At 41.3% G+C, this 26,202-nt stretch overlaps 1 protein-coding gene across 1 annotated transcript; it reads left to right on the top strand.

Moving 5' to 3' along the window:
* Positions 1 to 7,765: 7,765 nt before the first annotated feature.
* On the top strand, positions 7,766 to 14,269 carry LOC129684151 (UPF0547 protein C16orf87 homolog; the record flags this gene model as incomplete). Its single annotated transcript, XM_055617224.1, is given in 2 exon segments — positions 7,766 to 7,948; positions 13,238 to 14,269. Coding segments are annotated over 2 exon segments (302 nt in total), but the record flags the coding sequence as incomplete, so codon positions are not given.
* Positions 14,270 to 26,202: the final 11,933 nt, after the last annotated feature.

The following is a 26,202-nucleotide window of genomic DNA, read 5'->3' as shown; positions in this document are numbered from 1 at the left end:
TGTGTGTGTGTGTGTGTGTGTGTGTGTGTGTGTGTGTGTGTGTGTGTTGGCATCCATGTGCTATATTGAGCATAGGGAGTCAGGTGGTAGCTTTCAGGAGTCTGTTTTCTTTCCACCCTGGGTACAGGGATGAAACTCAGGAATGCCAGGCTTGTGCAGTAAACCTCTTTACCCACCAAGCCATCTCACCTTTGCAATTAAGCTTGACATTGAGGACATTACTTTGTAGCTCTTTCTGGCCTAGAACATGGTGTTAGCACAGGATGGCCCAGTCTTTCAGTGCTAGCATTTATTGGCCTGCACCGTCATGTCCAGTGCAGAAGAGATTTCTTCAAAAGAGCAATTAAAGGAAACACTGGGTTTCTTAAATTGTGACTCCGTACCAAGTTACATTTACTTACTTGGGGACAGATGTCATGGTGTGCATATTGGAGGTGGGGTAAGCAGACAGCTTGTCAAAGCTGGTTCTCTCCTTTTACTATGTGGCTCCAGGATCACAGTGCTTCTCCCCACCTGCCTTCTCACCCTCCCTGGAGTATTCCTAAATCAGCTGTTAACCAGTTACCATTACTAAGGGAAGAGTTAATTAACTCAGCTTGTTCTAGATCTTTATTTTCCAGATGTAGATTCTCATTAGAGGTTCTATTTTACAGTTAATTACTGGCTGTATCTTTCTTTCTAGAATGTTAATTATAAAACTTGTAGAAGAAAATGTAAACAAGTTCTAAATCAGATTTAGTCCATAAGACTTCCTTTAAAGGTGAGAAAAAATATTCAAGACAATTAAAATGGGAATTTGTTAACATTTTACCTGTTTACTTCTCAGTACGTAGATGTTTCAGGTAAGCTTAGTCAAATGACCACCTTATTTTTTTTAATTGAGAGAAGGATAAAAAGGAAAATGATTAAACTGCAACTTTTAGATTACCCATGAACAAAGGCCAACAAGCAAACAAAAAAAAATAGTGTTCTTCTTATTACTATTATTTTGATTTTTCAAGACAAGGTTTCTCTGTGTAGCCTTAGCTGTCCTGGACTAGCTTTGTAGACCAGGCTGGCCTTGAATTCAAAGAGATTCACCTGCCTCTGCCTCCCAGAACACTGGGACTACAGGTGTGCACCACTGTGTCCGGCTTAAAACAAAACAGAATCTTAGAATGGTAAATTCACTTTAATGAGAGAGAAAGAGAGAGAGAGAGAGAGATCCAGTGCTCAGGAGGCCTGTGACAGGAAGATTAAGAGTTATTGATCAGCCTCGGCTCTCTTTCATCCTTGGCTTCTAAGAACAGGCCCAGGGGTTCTCTTTTTGTGGGTTCTTACGCTTGTTAATAAAATAATTTTAAAACAGAAGCAAGTTCAAGGACTATTTTTATTAGAGTTTGAGGAAAAACACAGGGCAGGGAGGAGGAAAAGACACACTACCTTCTGGTAGGGTCAAACAGTGGAGGTTGGCAGGCAGCTGCACAGAGGATCAGGGATTGGGGAGAGTTTATTCAGAGAGAGTGTGTGTGTGTTCAGAATGATAGGGCAGCATGGTTAGGACTTTTGTTGACATGGGAAAAAAAGACATAAAGGTTAAAGGAAAAGGTACACTTTTTGAGTAGGAGCTCAGAAAAGTGGTGACTGCTTTGAGAGAGGCCTTCTGAGAAGCTCAAGTAAATGGTTTCATTAAGAGCACGATTAGTCTTCCCATCTCCTTATCATGTTTTTAGGTGAATCACATTTCTTGGGGGACATATTCTTTTTGGCTAGGTGATTGACAGCCCCGGTTAGAGTAATTTTATTTTTTTTTTTAATTGGGCCAGAGCTTACAGTGTAGACTAGGCTGGCCTGTGACTCAAAGAGATCCACCTGTTTCTGCCTCCAGGTGCTAGGATCAAAGGATACACACACACACACACTCTCTCTTCTGGGTTAGCTGGGTTAATAACATAGGACAAGCAATAGTAGGTAATGTTCTGGGCAGTAAAAGATCGTTTTGTTTTATGTATATGGTTTATCTTCCGGTATGTATGTGTGTACACCACTTTCATGCCTGGTGCCCTCAGAAGCCAGGAGTCAGATTTCTTGTAACTGTCAGTTACAGATAGTACTGAGCTGCCATGTGGGTGCTGGGAACTGACTGTAGGTCCCCTGGAAGAGCAGCCAGTGCTCTTAACTGTAGATTGCGCTCCAACCGCCAGACTGTTTTTAGCTCTCTTGCACAGTTTTGCATTGGGATTTCTTTCCATCATACTCTCAAGATAGTCATGTATTCATTCATCCATTCATTCTCTGTCTCCACACGTCCCACCAGCTGTTTCATACCTAGAAAGTCCTAAATACACATACACAGAGACACCCCCCCCACACACATACCCTCTATGTGGCATTGTATTTTTTATCTTCCTCTGTGACGTTTACACTAACATTACTCTAACTTTCCTTTGCTTTGCAGTGTTTTCTTGCAGGGTTATGGGTGTAACTCAGTGTTAGAGAGCTCACCTAGCATGCAAACATACATACATATCTCCCACTTGAAGGCTCAAGGCTTCTGTTTGGGGCCAGTTTTTAAAATTTTTTTTTTAACATTTTATTTTTTATTTTTTTTTTCTTATCAGTTACATTTTATTAACTCTGTATCCCAGCCATGTCCCGATCCCTCATTCCCTCCCAGTCCCTCCCTCCCTCCCTCATCTCCACCGTGCCCCTTGCCAAGTCCACTAATAGGGGGGACCTCCTCCCCATTCATCTGATCCTGTTTTATCAGGTATCTTCAGGACTGGCTGCAAAGCTCTCCTCTGTGGCCTAACAGGACTGCTCCTCCCTTGGGGGGTGGGGAGGCCAAAGAGCCACTCATTGAGTTCCTGTTAGAAATAGTCCTTGTTCCCCTCACTATGGGAAACCAATTGGTTACTGAGCTACCACAGGCTACATCTGAGCAGAGGTTCTAGGTTAAATTCATACATGGTCCTTGGTTGCATGTCAGTCTCAGAAAAGACCTTGTGCCCAGATATATTTGGTCCTTGTGGAGCTCCTATCCTTTCCTCATCAGACTAACTCCCCTTCTTTCTTATGATTCCCTGTACTCTGCCAAAGGTTTGGCCATGAGTCCTTGTTTTGAAAACACTGCTAGTTAGAGTCTTTCAAATGTGCTCAGTAGACTCCTGTCAATGTTCAATGCGCATCCCATCTGTCTTTCAAAACGAGGATTGATAATCTTACCCCATGTCCGCTCTCTTGATTATCTTTTTTAGGTGTATAGATTTCATTATGTTTATCGTATCTTATAGGTCTATATAAGTGAGTATATACCGTGTTTGTCTTTCTCCTTCTGGGATATTTCACTCAGGATGATCTTTTCTAGATCCCACCATTTGCCTGCAAATTTCATGATTTCCTCCTTTTTGATTGCTGAGTAGTATTCCATTGTGTAAAAACACCACAATTTCTGTACCCATTCCTCCGTTGAGGGACATCTGGGTTGTTTCCAAGTTCTGGCTATTACAAATAATGCTGCTATAAACATGGTTGAGCAAATATCCCTTTTGTGTACTTGAGCAAACTTTGGGTATATACCTAGCAGTGGTATAGCTGGGTCTTGAGGAAGCACTATTCCTAATTGTCTTAGAAAGCGCCAGATAGATTTCCAGAGTGGTTGTATCAGTTTACATTCCCACCAGCAGTGGAGGAGGGTTCCCCTTTCTCCACAACCTCTCCAGCATGTGTTGTCCCTTGAGTTTTTCATCTTGGCCATTCTGATGGGTGTAAGGTGATATCTCAGGGTCGTTTTGATTTGCATTTCCCTGATGGCTAATGAGGATGAGCATTTCTTTAAGTGTTTCTCTGCCATTCGATATTCCTCTGTCGAGAATTCTCTGTTTAGCCCTGCTCCCCATTTTTTAATTGGATTACTTGGTTTGCTGCTCTTCAGCTTCTTTAGTTCTTTGTATATACTGGATATTAGTCCTCTGTCAGATAAAGAGTTAGTGAAGATTCTTTCCCAATCTGTAGGCAGGCGTCAGTTTTTAAATTTTAAAGACAGGGTAGAATGTATCCTGAGTTCAGCTCAAGATCACTTTGTAACCAAAGGTGAGTTCCAGCAACTCTCTTCTCAAACACCTGAAATGATGGGTGGTGCTGGAGGTCAAACCCAGGTCCTTCTGTATTCCAGGCAAATACTCTTATCAACTCAGCTGCAACTTAGTTTAAAATCAGTTTCTTTTTTTTCTTCCTTGTCCTCTCTGTTACTCCTGTGTACTTAGCGGACTATATGTCAGTGTTACAGACCACTCAGTTAATACTGCAGTGACTATGGTGAAGGGCGAGGGCTGGGCTCCTTTCTCTCTCAAGGAAAGATGGGGCTGTCATACTTATTATAGGGTAACTGTTGCATCTGTGTGTCCCATAGACATTCCCAGCAGGAAGAAAGTGGAAGGGCGGAAGAATAAAGGGACATACTAGCCATGCTTAAAGAAAAAACTCTGTGGAAACCTTACCAGTTCCACTAAATGTATTATTGGTCAGAGCTAGTTTTCTGACCACTTTCCTTGCAAGAGAGTCTTGAGAGAGTAATATTACTTGCTAACATTTCTGTCAGGCTGGGTGTGGTGGCATACCATTTTAATCCCAGCACTGGGGAAACAGGCAATTGGATCTCTTTGAGTTCTAGGACAGCCTAGTCTAGATAGTTCCAGGACAGCTAGGGCTACATAATGACCCTGTCTTAAAACAAGCAGACAAACAAACGCCCAAACAACAGCTCCCCAAATAAGTAAATAACAGTTCTGCCTAGGTCTGTTACAGATTTATTGGGTGTTTTCTTCATTTTTGGTCACTATATTAATTATCGCTGTAAGAAAATATTTGACAAGAATCAATAAGGGATAAGGGTTTATTTTGGCTTACAGTTTTAAGAGGTGTGTTCCATCAGGACAAGGAAGGCATGGAAAGTAGGAGTGTGAAGTCAAAAAAACAGAATAGTAGGAAGTGGAGCTAGACTATAAAGCTTTAAAGCATCCCCACAGTCATCTACTTTTTTTTTTTAAGAAAGAAGACCTCACCTCCCTAAATATTTCACAACCTTCCAGAAAAGCACTTAGAACACGGTGCTCAAACACTTGTACTTATAGGAACCATTTCACATTTAAAGTACAACATTCTGCTCCTGGACCTCTATGCTCATGGCCATGTCATTATGGAACATCCATCTATTCCAACCTTAGAAGTCTTGATAGCATTTGACAGTCCCAGCACTGTTCAAAAGGCAAAGTGTCTGTTAAGACTCAAGAGTCTATTAACTGAGCCCTATAAAAATAAAACAGCACCCCTACAGCTTACATATTTAGAGTACAGTGGCACAGTACATATTCCAAAAAGAAGAAATGAAGGCTAAGCAAGAACACATCAGACCACAGCAAGACTGAAGTCCTCCAGGGAAAGCCCCATCCAGCAGCTCCGTGTCTGGCGTCTGTGCTGTGATGGAGCCGTCTGAGCACTGTCCTCTGTAGCACACAGCCTCCCACTGGCTCACTGTCCTGCCAGCCTGCCACTGTCTTTTCAGGAGCTCAGAGTCCCACGGTCCTTGCAGCTCAGGCTGTGTCCTTGGGCACCCAGCCCTGTCACTCTGCCTGGCCTCAGTGGCTGTGCGGAAAAGACACCTTCCTTTTGCTTTTTTCATTCCTGCAAAGCTAGTACAAAGTCCTACTTCCAGTTGAAGATGTAGCCTGACTCCTGTGAACTAGAGTTGAATCCACCTTTTGCCTTTGAGATTACAAGTGTTTTCCTAGACAGCACTCCCAGGTCAGCATTCCCAATTCAGTTCTTACCCATTCAGGTGATTTTATGTTTTCACAAGACAGGGCCTTCCTTAAGCGGGTGACCCTTCTGATCCATTGCAGAGTATGAAGTCTCTTTCTAGTGACACTAATTTGTGTAACAATTAAGGATGCGTTGTTCGCACCATCATTGTCTATAACTTTAAGCTCACATTCCCTTCCTCACAAGCCTGCACATTGTTTTCTGTCTTTCTGCCTCACTTGTTCTCTTTTTTGTAGAACAGAAACTTACATAGCCTGAATGTTATCCTGCTTGAAATTTCCTTGACAAATAAGTTAATTCATTAGTCTTGAATTCAGTCTTGTTCAGCATCTCAGTATGGGTCTAGAATGTAGCCAGATTCTTTGCCACAACTTAACAAACGTGGCTTGGAGCCCAGTTCCCAGGTGAGTCCTTTCAGAGTCCTCCCCTCTGAAAGCTCATAAGCTGGCCTCAAACTCACAAACTCCTCCTGCTTCTGCCTCCCAAGTGCTGGGATTACAGGCCTGTGCCGCTGTGCCTGGTGACCTTGCCTCTTTAATATTAAAGTCCTCAATTATAGTCGATAACTTTTTTGCAGTCTGGAATAACTGAATATTCTTGTTATTCTTGAGTCTTAGGCCTAGGATAAACTATTCTGCAATGACATATAGAGGAAATTAATTTTGATTTCCCTCCCACTCACTTCTTCTTTTTTTTTTTTACTTCTTTTATTTATTTTTTAATTTATTTATGTTTGCCTGATTGTATTATCTGTGTGAAGGTGTCAGATCCCATGGAACTGGAGTTACAGACAGGTCTGAGCTGCCATGTGGTTGCTGGGATTTGAACCCAGGTCCTCTGGAAGAGCAGACAGTGCTCTTAACTGATGAGACACCTCTCTAGCTCCCCTTCTTTTTTTTTATTTATTTTTATTGATTATTTATGCAATATTCTGCCTGCATGCACAGATGCACACCAGAAGAGGGTACCAGGTATTATTATAGATGGTGGTGAGCCACCATGTGGTTGCTGGGAATTGAACTCAGGACCTTTGGAAGAATAGCCAGTGCACTTAACCTCTGAGCCATCTCTCCAGCCCCACACTTCTTTTTTGAGACAGGGTTTCTTTGTGTAGTTCTGGCTGTTCTGAAACTGTGGCTTCAGCCTGTCCTCACACGCACAGAGATCCATTTTTCTCTGCTTCCCGAGGGCATGTGCCGCTATGGTCCCCTCCCCCCTTAAAGATACTCTCACTGTATAGCTCAGACTGGTCCTGAAGTCTCCATCTTTCCCCCTTTTACCATTGTAATTTTAGGTATTTGAAAGGTAGCTTTCTAATTTTTGAAGTAAAAGAATTTTGAAGTAAAATTTTGAAGTAAAGAATATTTTAATCTAACATTTTGATTTGTTTGGCATAGGGGAGTGGCTTCTTATAGTAATGAAATATTAGTAAAGTACCTGGATTGTTTGTTCCGTTTATGGAACAAAATTCTGTTATATCAGTGATTACCTTCTTTGTGGGTTAAGTGAAAATTCCTTATCTTCTGTGTTTTAGAAATATGTTATATGGGTGCTCTGTAGTTGGTTTTTTGTACCTAACGCCAGTTTTGCTTCTATACATTTGACATACTGTCTGTAATTTAGATAAGGAGCAGGAAGCAATGGATCTAACCCCACCCCCTCTGTGTATTTCACTATGTTAAACTTGGAAACGTGATGAAAAAAGGAGAAAGGGTTGTTGTGTAGTTTAAATTTACAGGAGCTTAAATTAAAGCTGCAAATGAAGACATTTGTTTTCTCTCACAAGTTTTTCCCTAACTTGCGTAGATCGGAATCCTGTTGTTTCTTTGTTCTGTGTGAGTATGGGTGAGATATGACTAGAGTTTCACAGATGTACAAAATATGCCAGGAAGAAGAAGGAAGGTGGTGAGATCTTGGGCAGACAGTTGTTTTGAAGCCCTAAAATAAATCACTTTTATTCATACAGAAAACAAGCATGAGGCCAAGAGGAGGCGAACAGAAAGAGTTAGGAGAGAGAAGATAAATTCTACAGTAAATAAAGATTTAGAAAACAGAAAGAGATCTCGAAGTAACAGCCATTCAGACCATATCAGACGAGGAAGAGGAAGACCTAAAAGTACATCTGCCAAAAAACACGAGGAAGAAAGAGGTATGACTAAATCCCAGCAGTCCTTTTTCAAGTGTTAAGCTGACAAGAGATCATAATTAGATAATAGTAGTGAATATAATGGAAGGTTTGAGCTCTTAGACATTAAAAAAAAAAATCACAATTCATATTTTGGTTTAAAAGCCTTTTGTATTTTTTATTTTAGTACTGAGTTTTGAGCCCAGTACACAGGCCAGATAAACTTCTACTACTGATCCACACTCTGAGCCCTTATGTTCTTCTTTTTAAAATAAAAACAAATTAAAACTCAAATTCTTACTAGACACCTAAAGGGTTACATTAGATAAAATCCACATTGTTATAAACTGGTGGTAAAAAAAGTTCAAAGGTAATTGTATTTGTGACTTCTTTCAGATAACAGTACAAGTGAATGTACTTTTTTAAAAGCAGGTCTTTATATTTATTTAAAACCCTCAACCAACACAATTTCATCTTCAGTAAAATATATTTGTAATTGTTATTTGTTAGTTACAATTTGCAAACACTTAATTTTAGGTATACAGATATTTTCTATAAAAATTCAAATGTTATTTGAGACAGAATTATTCATGATTTCTCTGTTATATAGCTTGAAAAGTGTCTTGATGTTATGCCATTAAAGAAATAAAGTTTGTATCATAATGAACTATTGTATAAAGTCTTCACTTAGATATTTCTCAATTCTTTGAGTAATCTTACTCTTTTTTTTTCTTTCTGTTCTGTTACACTCTTCCAGCTACTTTGAGTTATTTACTTAATTTAAATATGCTTCTTTAGCAATGAAGTCACCAGAAAAATATTATTTAAAAGACTGTTTTGGAATAGAAACTGGGCAAGCAAAGTCCACAGAGAAGAAAAAAAGTTCTGCTTGCTCAAGAAACAGAACATTGTTTTCAATTAAAATAAAAGGAATGTAGCTGAAGAAATGAGGAAGGAAAGGTTTTGAGTATGCAGTTACAGTGGGTGAGGACAGTCGGGGAAACAAAGACTATCTTGTTGGCCATGTATGTGTTCCATGTATGCAACATTGACATTTATTCTTACTTGAAAAAGAAGCATTTATTTGGCAGTGGATATTTTTTAGATATTTTCTCTTTAATTATCTTTTCGGTTAGGAGTGGTGCTGCATGTCTCTGATCCAGCAGCTGGGAGACAGAGACAGGTAGATCTGTTTCCTAAGATAGCCACTGTTCCCCCAGTTCCCCAGTTTGGGAGCTTGAACCCAGGACCTTGCACTTGCTAGACAAGGATTCTTATACAGAACTAAATCCCCAGAAGCCAAATTACTAATTTTTTCTTTTGATAAAAATTTCAGGAAATTTAATGGTATAATCTGGATTTTTTTTTTTTTTAAGATGGCATCTTGCCATTAGCCAAGGCTCTCTAACCAACTCCCTTCACTTACGATCTTTCTATATTAGCATCTAAGAGTTGGGACTATGGGCAAATCTTATCACTTCTGGAGTAAAGTAATTATGTACATCGGGACCTCAGTAAACTATAGGTATTTTTCCCTGTGTAGAGTCCAAAAGTAAATATTTTTTGCTTTGTGGTCCCTACAGTGGTCTCTCTGTCTCTACTCCTGAACTCTGGAAAACAGCTATAAGCAATGTGTGAGTGCATAAAGCTGTTTTGTACTAAGACTTCATAAAAGCAGGAGGGTGAGGCTTGGTACCATCTTGATATAGTTCATTGTCCTTAAATATAACACAACAAGGAATGCCTGTGCATCTTACAAAAGACTTCTTAGGTAATGCTTTGTACTGCTAAGCAGCTGTTTAGTTTAATTTATTCTATCTTTATTGGTCCTTTGCTCCCCAGGAACTTGAAAACCTTGAAGTAAACTTAATTTTAAATTAAAATTTAATTTTAACACAATGAATTAAAAAAAAAACCTGACACTGAATAAAAATAATTTAGTTGACTTCTTGCTTTTTGATTTGAGGAGAAAGAGAGAGAGACTAGGAAGAGGAGAAAATGGAAAGGGAAAAGTTCTCTACCCATCAAGTTGATGCTTTGAAGAGGAAAAGAAAAAGCAGTCTTGGCCTAGGGAACACCAGACAAGGACAGGAGCAAAGACAGTATGCAAAAGCCCAGGGATACCGAGATTTAACACAGTAAATACCAAACTCTGACTGGGTTTGTATCTTCCAGGTAGGAGAGGTCAGGAGCAGTCTTGCTCAGGAGAAAAGGCCCACAGCTCACACTGTTACTTAGGAGTTCACAAGGAAGCGCCTGGGAGACCATATGCATTTCAAAACTAGAGCCAGGCTTCTCACATGCTTCTTCTAATTGCCTTTAAAAATACTTTTAAATATGAACAAATCACCATAAATTACCAAGATCTCTAGAAGAAAGCATCTAGTAGAAAAGGTCAAGAATAAATTAAAAGGAGAAAAAGATAATTGGTAGAGAATGCCCAGGAAAGAGGAACTATGTGACACTTGAAAGGCAGTGTAGGTAAAAGGCAAAGCACACCTAGAAAATAGTTTTCAAAATACTGACTTTAAAATACTGAAAAACTCCAAAACATGCGTGAGTCACAAAATGAAAAGCTTTAATAGGTTCAAAGATAAAAATTAAAGAATCCAGGAAGTATAGAAGTAGGAAGAAATGGAGAAAATAGAATGAAGAAGATAAAAAACTTAAAAGGACCAATTTGAAAGTAACATCTGTAAATAGTTTCAGAAAAAAGAATGTAGAAGATGGAAGACAAGGAAATTGTTAATGAATTTTAGAAATCTTTCCAAACCTGAAAGACACTAAAGGGCCCCTGAAATTCCCAATCCAGTGGAAGGTTAAAAAATCAAAACAAAGTAGGCCCAGCGTGATGCTGCAAACTTTTAATCCCAGCACTCAGGAGGCAGAGGCAGGTGGATTTCTGTGAGTTTGAGGCCAGCCTGGTCTACAAAGTGAGTTCCAGGACAGCCAAGGCTACACAGAGAAACCCTGTCTCTAAAAACAAGACAAAAGCAAAAACAAAAAATCAGAACAAAGCATATCATCACTGTTTGGTTAAAGAAAAAAAAAAAAACTGGATTTTTAGACAAAAAGAATAGTCAATATATTTGAGTGAGTGCAGTGGTGTACTGCCTGTCAAGGAACATACACTTCTGTATGAATAGCACTGAGAAGTTTTAAAACAGAAGAAAAGAAACTCCATACAGTATATGATTGCTATTTATTTTAAGTTTAAAAACAAACAAAATCCATGTGGCTAGGGAGAGAGTGACTGGGAGAACACACGGACTCTTGTAGGGTAGTTTCTGTATTGGTGCGTACTTTTCTGCTGCTGTGATAAAACACTGTGACTAAAAGTGCCGTATGGAAGAGTTTTGCTTATGCTTCCAGAATGATAAGAGTCCACATTGTGGAGAAGTGTGGCAGGCACACACAGGAGGCAGAAGTTCACAGCCTTCCCTGCAAGCTTGAAGCAAACCTTTTAACTCAGAGCCTACCCCACAGGGTCATGCTTCCTCCAGCGAGACTGCACCCCTGAACTCCCCAGCCAGCTGGGAACAAGTGTTCAAATCCCAAGACTGGGAGGTGTTTTGCAGTCAAACCAACAGGTCTTGACAAACATTTGGGTTGCATGAATATATGCATCTGTCAGAACACGTGTGGATTCTAGAGGATTTGTACATCAGGTTATGACATATAAATATAGCAGTAACTTAAAAAAATAGCTTAAAAAGCGTTGAATTTTCTCAGCGGTGATACCAGTAGTCAAAAGACAATTTATTTTGTTAATAATTCTAAGAAATTTAAAATCTTTTCAACTGGATTACAATTTATTGTGCAAATAGACTAATGATACTTTCTGAAATCCACGGTTTCTGCTACCCATACTCCTTTCTCAGGAAGCTACTGAAAGTTGCACACACCACAGTGAAGAAGAGAGCCAAGAAAGGATTCTGGGATCTAGGACAAAGAGCAACATTCTCAGATAAGGAGAGTCTCCATTTGAAGAAGGATCATGGGGTGATAATTGCCTTGCAAGACTAGAGAGCAGCCATTTCAGATGAAGCATTTTGGGACACTTGGAAAGATCTTTCCACAAAGATAAAATTATGTGTGAACTTTTTGAAAGACTTGTACAACTGGAAGAGAGTTTGAGTTGACTTAGAAATGAGCACTAAGCAAATAAAAGACTCTTGGGGCTGGTGAAGTGCTCAGCAGTAAAGGCCCTTGCTGCCGAGCCTGCCCGCCTAAGTTTGATCTTTGAAACACACACGGGGGTGGGGGGGAGAAGAAGTCATCCTTGACCTCCGCCTGTGTGCATTATCACAAGGGCACACACGCACATGTGCATGCACAGTTAAATAAATAGGACTTCAGAGAACACTGGTACTTCAGGAAAAGTAAATCACTCACATGGTCATAATGTAGACATTGAAAATCAATGTTAGTAGAATTGTGATTTAAATATAAGAAGATGAAGGGATAAGCAGAGTGTTTGAGCTGGGAATAAGACATGTGAACAGTAAAATACTATTTTCCTAAATTAAAAATGGATAATGCAAAAAAAAAATTTGAAAATGGATAATGCAGAAAATTGAAGAAGGACTATCTGAGAGTTTTATGTGGATACAGATTTGTTTATAAAAACAGGAAGGAACAACTGACGGGGAAAGTAGTTGGAAATTAAGAAATGTGCACATAGGAATGCATTTTTTAAATGAAATTTTGTCAGAATAAATTGGCCAAATTTTGTATGTGCTTAACTTTGATTCAGATAGCAAAATATTAAAACAAAAATAGAATTATTGTAAAATATGAAAAATAATTTGGAACACATATACAAAGATGTTTTAGCTGGTTAATGACTGTAGGGGTTGTTTCTTTTGCTTAATTTTCAAATTTTCTGCTTTGAACATGATTTGCATTTGTCACTGGGTAGAGCAGAAGTAGCAGCTGCAAAGTTGGTGTTTTTTTTTTTCCTTAGGAGCCTCAGGTGGAGGTGTTCCTATATTCTGAAAGTTACTGTTGCTGTCCCAAGGGGTGCCTCTAGGGTGAAAACTTCTTGACAGAGACAGTCATACTAGTGAAGGGAGAGAAAAATAGGAGGTCTTTACAGAAATTATATAATATTAGTAAATGAATAAAATTATAGTCTCCACTTAGTCTTCATTTCAAACCTCTTGTGTCATTTTTTTTAAGTTTCAGTTTAGTAGAACTATATATTATAGCATCATATATATTTGTCACTTAAATACTTGAAAGCCTCAAAAATGTTTTTAAGCTGCTGCACCTGCTACCTTTGTATTAAGCTTTCCCTTTTTCTTTCAACAGAAAAACAGGAAAAGGAAATTGACATCTATGCTAACCTCTCTGATGAAAAGGCTTTCGTGTTTTCAGTCGCCTTGGCAGAAATAAATAGAAAAATTATCAATCAAAGACTTATTCTCTGATATTTGTCTACAAAATCTGTTGCCACTTTCTTCAGGATTACATCAGCAAATTCTCAAACAGTTGCGGACTCCCAGGAGCATTCTGACTTATGAATGAGGGCCATTGATTGTTCTTTCTGTTATCTAGTCTGGTGCCGCACTTCGGGAGCAAAGCTGTGTGTTTAGACTTGGCTGGCATTTCCTTGTTTACCAAGGATTATTATCAGTGTTTTGTGTTGGGATATAACTAAATGTATTTACAAAAAAACAAAAACAACAAAACAAAACAAAAACCCTACCAGAAAAAGCCTCCAAAACTGGATGGATAGTTACAGATTGAAGGTGGGCGCACAAAAACTAGGGCAATTAAAATGCGTCATAGTTTTCAGGTTTGCACCAGAAATGCAATATTTTAAGTACTGTCAAAAGAGTGACTTTTAAATATATATATATATTTCAGGCTTTCATCAGTAACAGATTGCATATATACAATCCATTGACTTTTAATAAATTGGTAATTGATATTTTATTGAATGGAGAATTACGAATATAGATTGTAAATTCTGTCTTCAATTGACCTTTTTCTTGGCCGCTATTTTAATGATTTAAGGTAGGAGTTATATTTTCAGAAACTTTCTAGACAATTTGAAAATCTGGGTGCTATATGAAGAAAAGCATTTAAGGCTGTATCATATTTCAGATATAAACACCTTGTTTTCTTGAATGTTTATTTATTGGTTTAAAAAAATGTTTCTGTTATCAAGATGGTGCCTGTTAACCTAAACACAAGATATATTTATTACATGCAGAATATTTCATAGCTACTTGTAAACAGTGATGTTTTGTCTGAATGAATGTTCATTTATACATAATTCTGGTAATTATTTAAACTGTTACTTCATCCTGGAAAAAATAAACCTTAATATTGAAAGTGAGTAGATTATGAATGGTGTGGTATAGTGAAGTCTCAAAGTATTTCAGCCAGTTTTTCCAGTGTTAAGTCATTATTCCTTACGCTTCCTGCCCTTTGGCATACCAGTGTCGTGATTAACCTCTTCACACTTTTTAGCAACGTTACTTCTTTTCACTCTTTCTCCCCAGTCTGGTTCAAATATCCACAGCTGCCTTGGGGAAGTGAGTCATTGTTTAATGACTTCTTTTCAGAATGAGTCTTTTGGAGTTACAGGTGCTTTGAGCCACTTACTGGGAACTGGACTTCCTCTGTAAGAGCAGCAAGTGTTCTTAACCACTGAGTCATTTTGCTAGATATTTTTGGGTAGACAGACATTTTGCCCTTTTAAGATCCCCCTAGGGTGTATATGTTTATTTTTGAGATATAAAAATTATATTTATTTAGCTGGGAGGTAGTGGTGCCTGTCTTTAATTCCAGGATAGCCAAAGAAACCCTGTCTCAAAAATCAAACCAAACCAAGATTATGCAGTTATGAGTCACATGATGTTACTTTTTTATGGCTGTTGTAATAAAGCACGTGCCAAGGCAACTTACAGATGGAAGAGTTTATTCAGCACTTGTGGTTCCAGAGGCTTAGAGTCCAGGACAGAGTGGAGATAGTAGACAGCAGCCTCCTGGAGCAGTAGCAGAGAGCTCACGTATCCACAGACAAAGCACAAGTCTTTTGAAACCTCAAAGCTTGCTCCCTGTGACATACTTCCTCCAGCAAGGCCACATCTCCACAATATTCCCTAGACAGCCGCCAACTGTGGACCAAGTATTGAACCGTTCAAGACTGGCAGACGGGACCTTATTTGAATGACCACAGTTTCATCTGTCGTTTCCCAATGGGTCTACATTTTTTCTCCCTTAGTTGGTGTCCAGCAGAGGGAGCTGTAGAGACACTGTAGATAGGTGTAAGAATGGCCTCTCACTCCTTGCTTCTCTTTGCCTCCCTTCTTTCCCTTGCTCCTCACCAGTGTCTGTGAGACAAGTTTTCGCTGTAGTGTCTCCCAGTGTGTGTCTCAGGCTGGCCTGGAATTCATGATTTTTTTTTTTTTTTTGGTCTGCAAAAATTGCCTCATCTACCTGCAGATATTACTGTACTTATGTGCATTTGAAACTCCAAATAAAAGTTTTTAAAAAATCTCTGAAACAGAAAAACCTTTATTTTTTTTAACCAAAAAATTGTAATGATTAACGTATAAGAAGCTGTGTCTGCGCGTTTGTGTTTGTGAGGAAATCACAGCTTGTAGAATGTGTCTCTATAAAGACTATTGACATCAGTTGATCCATTCAAAACTATTTTTAGAGAAAAGTCAAAATTTCACTAAACTTGCCATGTAGAAATTATTTTACTTCAGATAATGTTAATTTTTGAGGTTATTTCAACTTTTTTTTTAGGTCCAGGGAAACAAATTATGCTCCCCTGTTTGCACTGTAACTCATTTAGGCAGTTTTAAGTTGATTTAATTGCAAGCTGTCATTGGAAAGTTAATTTGTCCAGGTGTTTCATTCCAGAACAGTCTCTGGTATTGGAACTTCACTTGTTAGCAAATGTCTGTGTGGTGGTTTGTCCCCTAGTTATTTGATCTCAAATTTTATTTTGTGATATTATCCACAGGTGATTATTCAGTACTTCTCTTTTTTGTTCTGTTTTCTTTCTTTGTGTAGCTTTGGCTGTCCTAGAACTAGCTCTGTAGACCAGTTTTGCCTCTGCCTCCCAACAGCTGGATTAAAGGTGTGTGCTGCAGCCTCCTCTTCCTCCTCCTCCGCAGCCCTTAGCCCTTGTCCGCCACCTCGTCCTCCACCACCGCCACCAGCTATTCACGATCTCTCTTGTCGGATTAGACTAGTTGAGAATCTGCCCAGTCGTGATAAATAGAAGTCTCTGTGTCATCACTCAGGAGCTGGCACTCCAGAGTCCCATTTTACTTCTCTTAACGGACTGCGACTCTGGGAAATGTAAGTCAAATCAACCCTTTCTTCCCGTGCTGCTTTTAGTCAATGGTTTCTTACCACAGCAGTAGAAACGTTAACCAAGACAAGTTCCTACTCCACTCAGCGTCATGGTATTCTGAAATATTTGGGGAGTTTAAATTTTGAGACCTGATTTTATTCTTTATTAGTTTTTTTTTTTTTTTTTTTCACTGTAAGGGTGCCTCAAGCTTTGTTGTCATCACACCATTTTCTAATTTTCCTTTTTTAGATTTTGTATGTCTGTGTATACATGTACATTAGTACAGTGCCCTAGGCGGCCAGAAGAGAGTGTCAGGTCCCTGGATGTGGAGTTAGAGATGGCTATGAGCTGCCCAGTGTGGATGCCAGGAACCAAATTCTCATGTAGGGCAAGAACAGCAAGTGTTCTTACGTGCTGAGCTGTCTCACTAGCCCTCCAAATAGAACACTTGAAATTTCTTCTCAGAGGGGAAGTGGACCAAGCCCCACTCCTGAAGATGGTATTCTGTTGGGGGTTGGTCTGCTGCTTGTACTTTGATCCTAATTACTGGCCCTCAAGACCTGGTTACTGCCCAGACACACTTACCCTTGTTGTGCAAACATGCCTAAGATAATATTCCTGCTTGGTTAATAAAAAAGGACTGTAGCTGGGCAAGGCAGGAGTAGGCGTGGCTAAGGTTTCTGGGCTTTGGGGACAGGAGAATCACCGGAAGGAGACAGACGAAGACAGGAAAGAAGAAGAAGCCAGATAGGTTATTGTGGAAAAGGAACCATGTGAGCTAGGAGAAAGGACTCTGAAAGTGGTATGGAAAAGAGTGATCCAGAATAAGCAAGTATTTATATGATTACAAATGGAAGGTAGCCCAGATAAGGATGGGTAAGGTGGACAGCATTGGCTGGGGCCTGGAAGGTGGATGGTGAGCTTATTGAGGTAGTATAGGTGGGGGCTGGAGTGATGGCTCAGAGATTAAGAACATTCACTGTTCTTCCAAAAGTCCTGAGTTCAATTCCCAGCAACCACATGGTGGCTTGTAACCATCTATAGTAAGATCTGGTGTGCAGGCAGAATGTTGTATAAATAATAAATAAATCTTAAAAAAAAAAAGATTGTATAGGTGGAATTATTTGCCCAAGGTGTTAATAAGGCAATTATAAAATCTAACAGGTATTTGTGTTTTATTATAGTAGCGGGTTAAATAATACTGGCATAATAATTATAGAAGTAATAATAAACATATTTAGTCCAATACCAATTTATTTTCAACAACAGCATGTGTCGTTGATGCCCTCTGGGAAAGGGAAACTCACTTTTCTCCAATGAAGGATAACATCAATCGCATTCTTGGGTCCCATGCCCAGGAGTATGGACTCCATATTTCTTAATGTGTGTTTTTTGTTTTGTTGTTTTTTTCTTAGTGACTTTTTTGGTTTGTCTGTTTTGATTTCCCTTTTTTTTTTTTTTTTAAATTGTTTTCCTGAGGCAGACAGAGCGACAGAGTGACAGAATGAACATGAGGTTGGGTAAGTAGGAAGGTAGGGGGAGGATCTGGAAGAAGCTGGGGAGAATATGATCAAAATACATTGTGTGAGAAAACACTTTAGATAAAGGGAGTACTTGACAGTCATGTCACTGGTCGCCTGCTATACAGGGCTTCTGAACGCCTCCTGCACAACTGAAACTTTATGTCCTTTGACATTTTCCACTTGGCTTACTTCACTTTATGTCAAAGTTTATCTTGGTTGTCACAAATAATATAGTTTATTCTTTTAAATACTCGTGTGTGTGTGTGTGTGTGTGTGTGTGTGTGTGTGTGTGTGTGTAAAATGCTGTAGACCAGGCTCTCCCAAACACACAAAGATCCGCCTGCCTCTGTCTCCCAAGTGCTGGGATTAAAGATGTGTCCACCACTAGTATCGTACTTTCTTTACCTATTTACTAGACAGGTTGATTCTATATCTTGGTTATTGTAGACATTGCGACAGTGAACTTGGGAATGCAGATAACTCTTCATTTTATTACTCTCACTTTTGTTGGCTTAATACCGGAAGTAAGGTTGCTAAATCACATAGTAATTCCACTTGTAGTTTTTTGAGGAGCCTCAATGTTATTTTTAAAAAATTATGTTAGTTTATTTATTGGTGTGTGTGTGTGTGTGTGTGTATACAACCTGCAGGAGTTGGTTTTTTCCTATTGTTTGGTCCCAGGTGTCAAACTCGGGACAGTAGGCTTGGCAGCAAGTGGTTTATCTGCTGAGCATCTCATCTGCCCAGGGACCTCCGTACTGTTTTCCAAAATGGCTCTTCTGGTTTCCGTTCTCATGCTAGTGTACGAGGACTCCCACCATTGACACTGTGTCTGTCTCTCTGATAGCTGCAGTAACACATGCAGGCTAATCCCCCGTCATGGGTCTGATTACATTGCCCCAGTGATTGATACTGAGCCTCCTTTCAGATACTTACTGGACATTTGTGTGTTTTGAGAAGTGTTTGTTTGGTCCTTTTTCTATTTTTTAGCCAGGTGACTCACTCTTTCTTTCTTTCTTTTCTTTCTTTCTTTTCTTTCTTTCTTTCTTTCTTTCTTTCTTTCTTTCTTTCTTTCTTTCTTTCTTTCTTTCTCCTTCCTTCCTTCCTTCCTTCCTTCCTTCCTTCCTTCCTTCCTTCCTTCCTTTCTTTCTTTCTTTCTTTCTTCATTTTTTTTTTCTGAGTTGTTTGAAGTCCTTATGCTGGTTGAATATTAAGACCTTTATATGTATGTCTCGCAGGTATTTTCCTGTTCTGCATGCTGCCTTTCATTTTCTTTTCTCCTTTGCAGCGCTGAAGACTGTTAGTCTGATGTACTTCCTCTATTTCTGCTTTTGTTGTGATACAAAAACCATTGCTAAAGCAGGTCCTCATGCTGTGGGCCAGACACCTCACTGACCCAGCCGTGTCTCAGCCTTAGCTTTTCCATTTCTTAAAAAAAAAAAAGGTGTGGGGGGGGTGGGCCCATAGGGAGATGTGGGGAAGAGTGGCTCTGTGCAAGCACCCAGGTAAAAAGCTGGGCGTGGCTGCAAGTGCCTGTAATCCCAGCACCCCAGAGGGGGACCTGGGAGAGTGCTCAGCCACACTAGCTGCTAGCCTAGCTCCAGCTTCTGTGGAGACCCCCCCACCCCACCCCGTCTCATGTATCAGGTGGAGGGTGAGGGAGCAGGACTCCTTCCCTTCATGTTCTGGGCTCAGCACTCACACATAGGTGTGTGTATGTGTGTGTGCATACATTACACATACAAATAATAAACATTAAAGCTCAGAGTTCTGCAACAGGAGGACCGTTGTGAATTCTAGTCCATTCTAGACTACATAGTGAGTTCCAAGCCAACCTGTAGCAGGCTTGTGTTAGACCCTCTCTAAAAGAATTAAGGATCTGTCAAGTGCAATAAAACAAGTACAGTATGCCAGCACTTGTTTATAGTCCTTGGGTTTGTTTCTGTGCTCTGTATTCTGTTCCATCGATCAGTGTGTTTTGTGCTAACAGCACAAAGGGTACAGTGGCTTCGTAATGTCATCTGAAATCAAGAAACATGAAATCTTGCTGATCTTCCAAAGTTCAATTCCCAGCACCCACACGGCAGCTCACAACTATCTGTAGCTCCAGTTGCGGGGAATCTGATGGCCTCTTTCGGCCTCTGGGAGCGACAGGCACACAGGCGGTACAGACATACATGCAGGCCAACATCCATACACATCAAATAAAAGGTGTGATAACCTCTTATGTTGTTTTGTATTTCAAAATTGTTTCTGCTTTGGGAGGAGTCTTCTCTGTTTCCATATCAAGATGGTTTTCAGTTTCTGTGCAAAATGTCATTGGAATTTTGATAGAAACTGTATCACTTTAGGTAGTAGATACCTTTGAACAGTGTGCTTCAATCCTTCGTATTTGAGTCCATAAACATGAAATATCTTTGTATTTATTTGTGACTTTTCAACTTTATCAGTGTTCTCTAGTTTTCAGGATACAGATCTTTCATTTCCTTGAACAAATTTATTCCTATATTTCATTATTTGTATACTATTGCAGGGTAATTTTCCCATTCTCTTTCATATAGATTGTTCCTGATATAAAGAAAGGCAACTGAGGCAGGAGTGGTGGCCCACAGCTGGAATTCCAACACGGGAGGCAGAGGCAGAAGGATCAGGACTTTGAAGCCAGCCTGTCGAAACTTTGACCCTAGAGGCGGGAGAGCTAGCAGGGTGGTTAAGAGCACTGGCTGCTCTCCCAGAGGACCCAGATTTGATTCCTAGCACCAACATATTGGTTCACAGCCGCCTGTAACTCCAGTTTTAGGGGATCTGACTTCTCTCGCTTCCACAGGCACTGGGCACACTTAGTATACCAACATACATGCAGGAAAACACCGAAACACATTAAATGAAAACAAAACAAAACCCAAAGAACTTTGATCCTGTTTTAAAACAACTGATTTTGTATCTTTCAGTTTTTCTAAAATAATTTGTTAACTTTGGCTTTTAATCATGCCATCTGCAGATGTACATTCTGTAATTGTACACTCTGATTGAATGCCTTTTATCCTTCTTGTCTAATTGCTCTTGGTGCACCTCCCAGTTTTGTGTTGACCAGAAGTGTAGGAGTGGTTGTCTTTCTTTTGTGAAGATCTTAGAATGGTGGCGCATGCTTGTAATCCCAGCACTCATGGAGGCAGAGGCGGGCAGATCATCTCTGTGAGTTGGAGGCCAGCCTGGTCTACAAAGAGAGTCCAGGTGGGCCAAGGCTACACAGAGAAACCCTGTCTCAAAAAAAAAAAAAAAAAAAATTGGGCTGGAGAGATGGCTCAGAGGTTAAGAGCACTAGCTGTTCTCCCAAAGGTCCTGAGTTCAATTCCCAGCAACCACATGCATAACCATCTGTATTGATATCTTGTGCCCTCTTCTGGTGTGCAGGAGCACATGCAGGCAGAATACTGTGTAAATAATGAATAAATTAAAAGAAAAAAAAGATCTTAGAATGGGCCCTGGAGAGAGGTCTCAGGAGGTGCGAGGAAAGACCTGAGTTTGGATCCCACCACCCACGTCAGGCGGCTCAACCGCAGCCAGGACTCGGCTTCCTGGGATCTGAGGCCCTTTTCTGGCCTCCATGGGCATAAATAGAACTAACATGATAATAATAATTGTAACAAAAGAAGACCAGGTGGTGGTGGTGCATGCCTTTAATCACAGCACTTGGGAGGCAGAGGCAGGTGGATCTCTGTGAGTTTGAGGCCAGCCTAGTCTACAAAGAGACAGCCAAGGCTACACAGAGGAATACTGTATCAAAAAAAAAAAACAAAACAAAAATAATAATAAAAGAAAAAAGCTTAAGAGTAAAAACAGTAACTTCCTAGGGTGGCATGAAGGGGCAGTGGCGACCGAACCTTCAAAGACAATCTCTGAACAAAGGAAAGCATTTAAATTTATATCCTCCCAGGGGGTGGGAGGAAGGTCCATGCAAAGTGATTTAGTCTGGGAGAGTCTCTGAGGCAAGTAGGGAAGAGCCAGGTGCTGGTAAGATCATAAATTAGGTTCTGTGACTCCACAGCAAAGATGCTTTCTTAACTCTGAGGGGCAGAGAGGGAGGGAGCGTTACAAGGATGGCCTGGCCTGATTTTCTCAGGCTGTGGGTTCTGGGCACCTGGAGTGACTGAAGCCTTAAAGGGCCAGGCCATGATCTAACAGTGTGGTGCTGTTCCCTGGGTTTAGGGAGACCCTCTTTCTCCGTCAAGGCCTGCCCTGCTGCCTGTGGTGCGATGCTCTCTCTCTAACGTTCTTCCACTCAGAGCCCGATCACCACCCCGCAGTGGTCATGAGGCTCACTGTCCTAATACTTCATTCTTAGGAGGGTTTCTTATCAGCTCCTTTTCACAAATCTGCTGTTTCTCTTTATTTTAAGTTATAATGCATGCCCCCAGCTGGGGGATCTGCTGGCCCCTCTGACCTCGGGATGATAGGGACAATAATGGCCAGGAGATGAGTGTCATTTCTCCTGGACACAGGGGCCCCCTTAGCCTTGCTAACTGAACGGCAGAGAGGTGCACTCCCCTCTGGAATTTTACAAGGACTGCAGTGTCTGGAGTCCCCATACCACCCAGAAGCACCCTCCACTCCCCTATCAATTTAGGGCCTTCTCCCTAACACATATGTTCATAACTATGGCAAATTACCCCCTAAGCTTCCTTTGATGAGAACTCACCCGAGTTAAAGTCTCTATTCTATTTAAAGCCCCACTTAGAAACAGTCTCCATCTTTCTCTTAACCATGGAACCAGACTCAGGCGGTGGGCTTTGTCTCCTATAACCCCCTCTCATCTTATGCTACCCTCTCTTTACCCTAGCATGTGGGACCCTGTTAGTTCTTCCATAGCTCACCATCACTCTCTTGTCCTATTTCTCTGAAAGACCCTTTCTCCTACGCAGAACAATACATCTTATATTCAAATACATGGAGAGGCCTAACGCCCCCTCATTCACTGCCTCCTCCAGGCAGGACTCCTAGTTCTCATACAACACTCCTATCTTGGGAGTTAAAAACAAACAAACAAATCTAATGGATCCTTCTGCCTGGCCCAGAACCTTAGGAGAATTAAGGAGGCCATAGTACCCACTTTCCCAACCCTCTAGACTTCATTCTATTTGCCTTCACCCGAGAAGACCCCAATACTCTAAACTCCCAACAATTCACTTGGACAGTCCTACTCCAGGACTCCCAGGACAGCCCCCACTTCTTTGGTGAAGGCCTGCAAGAAGATCTAGCTTCCTTAGATATTTCTGCAGTATGTGGAGGGTCCCCTCTTCTGCACCCCAGCTTGCTGGGACATTTTCTGTCAATCCACACCCTCCTTAGTGCTCTGGGTTCTTGGGGCTACCAGGCACTCAGAAGGCACAGGTCCACATGTCCACTCCTCACTACCTAGGTCTTTCTCCCTTGGGAGCCTCTCCATCTTCCCTTCTTGAGTTCAGGAGCTGCTCATGTACCCGTTACCCAAGTCAAAGGGCGACCTAGAGCTTTACTGAGCTTTAACTTTTACCATATCTGGATCCTTAACTCCTCACAGATAGCAACCATGATAGCCCTCCATGAGGGCACTAAGGGAGCCATAGAGGAAGCTCTCCTCTCTCTGCAGCCCCAAGAGTGCTCCATGTCAGCTTGCTCATGTCCTGCCCCAGTGCTCTCCCCTGTCGCTTCCAGGCCCCTCAGACTCTCCCCTTCACTCACCTCAAGGGCAAGCACTCGCAGTGGTCAGAGGGCGGATGACTCCTATTCTCTCATAGCTTATTTGTTGGAGCAACTGGAGATGGTTGCAAAAGGCAGATCCGGTGCTATAATAAACCTTGGCTGCTGCTTCATTTCAAATTCCAGAAGTTAAAATTTTATTACACAATCCACTTGATGAATTTACTCACTTCACAGTCATTCAGGATTTCCCAAGTCATCAAGCCTTTCTCTCCTCGTGCCCACCTGGGGTGCAGATCTTCCATGTCTTTCTTCTGGACATTTTACCTTTGAACCCTCCCCTACAGTCGACACACCCCTCTTTTATCCACTACCTCTCAGCCACTGACTTCCATCACCCCTGCTCTGAGATCCTGGGTCTCACCATAAATCCAGTCTCCATTCTCCTTGTCTACCTCTGCCCACAGACCATGGACTGGCTCATATGGCAGGCTGAACAGTGCCACACACACATGCAGCTAGATCTGTCATCACCCAAGGACACCCTACTCCCCCACCACTGCACCCCCCCCAAGCATAACTGACAGCTCGCACAAGGGCCCTCACCCTGGCCACTAACAAACAAGTTAACCTCTGTCCTGACTCCAAGTATGCCTACATTATTCACTCCAGCAGCCTGATCTGGAGCCTGACTTCCTAACACAAAGAGGAACACCCATAGCCATTGCCACTCATACAGAAACTCCAAGAGGTGGTGTTGCTACCCACCACAACCTTCTTGCCAGTGGGTACCAAAAGCATAGACAGCATATCTCCCTGGCTGATAAAATGGTGGGTAAACTGGCCAGGGAAAGCTTTTCTCACCCACCAGGACCTCAAGAGACAGAAACGTAACACATTAAGCCTCAAGCTTCCTCATCACACACAAGGTTCTTACCCACTTACACTTCCTGGTCCACCTGGCTAATCAGATTCTCACATTCCTCACTGTTGGGGGTTGGTCTGGTGCTGTGTTTCTAGTACTAATTACTGAACCCCAAGATCTGGTTGCTGCTCAGATGAGCATATTCTGGCATAAGCCTGTCTTTGCTGTGTAAACTTTGCTTTACCTAATTTAAAGTTGATTGGTTAATAAAAAATGCTGAAGGCTGGGCAGGGAAGAAATGGTAAGCAGAGCTAAGGTTTGGTGCTTTGAGGAGAGAAGGATCACGGGAAGGAGCGAAACAGGCAGGTTTGGGAGGAGAACAAAGGAAAGAAGCACATGTGCCGGGAGAGTCGCCCTGAGATGGGGAGGAGCAGCCCAGGTGCATGGAAGTAGCCCAAGGAATGATTAAAGCAAATGGCATGGGATGTGTGGCTGAGCGGTAACAAGGCAGCTTAGGGGGTTAATATCTGCCCAGCCCCCAGTAAAATAGGCTTATCTAAAATCTATGGGGTGTTGTGTCTTTTATTGTTCGATAGTTGGTTAAATAAAACTGCCATAATAATTATAGGCTTTTAATAATAAACATTATTATCAATATTTATTTTCTACAACACTCATAAAACCCAGTCTGGCTGAGACAGGAAGATAAGGGCTTTTTTTCTGTGGCTCTCCCAAACTGAGACATCTGCTTGCATATTAACCTCAGGTCACCTCCTTCCTCTCTCCAGAATAGAACTTCTGCCTGCTGCAGACTATATGTGCCTCTGATAAAGACTCGCGTATCTTTTGGTTCTAACTGGCACTTTCTCGGATGGGTGGAAGAGTTTCCTATCTCTAACAAAGGAGCCTCCGTCATCACCCAGCTCCTCTTTCTGCAATTATTCATCTCTTTTGCTTCTCAATCTTTCTCGGTCCCACCTCTACTCAGTTCACTTTAGTTATCTCCCAACACCTCTTTTCTTAACGTGCACTTGGAGTTTCACATTCCTTATCACCCATAGTCCTCTGGAAGGTAAAACAAACTGAACTCTTAGGAAATGAACCAAACTTTCCTAGAGTTGAACTTAGACTGGCTAAAGATTCTTTCTCTAGCCCTTTTGAGAATCTGCTCCCTCCATGCAAATCCCACAAAGCTCAGGCCCTTTGAAGTTATGTATTCTCTCTGGGGCTTTTATCCTATGGATACCATCTCACCTTCTGTCCTTTCTCAGGCAGCAGCCATAGAAGAAGAACTTAACTCCTCTCCCTGCCCCTTTCCCTGCTGGGGAGGGAGACACAGCTTTTCAGACAGGAGACCTCATCTACCTGGTAGAGGCCTACTGTCCCACTTGGGCCTCAGATGGACAGGACCCCACAAAATTAATCTCTGACCCCCAGGAGGTGATACACCTCTTCCAGCTTAGAAGACCTGTCTGCTCGCACAGAACATTCCCTGCTGGACCCACAACACTAGAAAACTAAGCTCCCTTCCATCCCACAACAGCCAGCAGAACTAACCCCAATACTTACTCTCTCCCATCTTTCCCGGAGAACTTCTAGAATGACCTGTGGTTGAAGCCAGGACCTGTCACCAACTGGGACTCAGATTCCCTTGAGGAGTTGTGGCTCCAGGGAACTTTTATCCAGCACACTCCAGATCAAATCCAGTTTTTTCCTCTATCTGCCTACATTTCCTTGTCCATGTCCCCTTTTGTGATATTCTGTGACCCCTGGATCTTATCATTGACCTATTTTACTGTCCTTCTTCTATTGGTGGTCTGCTGTCTTATCACCATCCCCGCCCCCCCGACTCACCATGACTGGGGGCAGGGATGGCTCCTCCTGTCCC

The sequence above is a fragment of the Psammomys obesus genome, unplaced genomic scaffold (assembly GCF_907164565.1).
Source record: "Psammomys obesus unplaced genomic scaffold, mPsaObe1.curated_primary_1811, whole genome shotgun sequence".
Classification (NCBI taxonomy): Eukaryota; Metazoa; Chordata; class Mammalia; order Rodentia; family Muridae; genus Psammomys; species Psammomys obesus.
The sequence above is the reverse complement of the archived record's forward strand: the minus strand, read 5'-3'. Positions and strand labels throughout refer to the sequence as shown.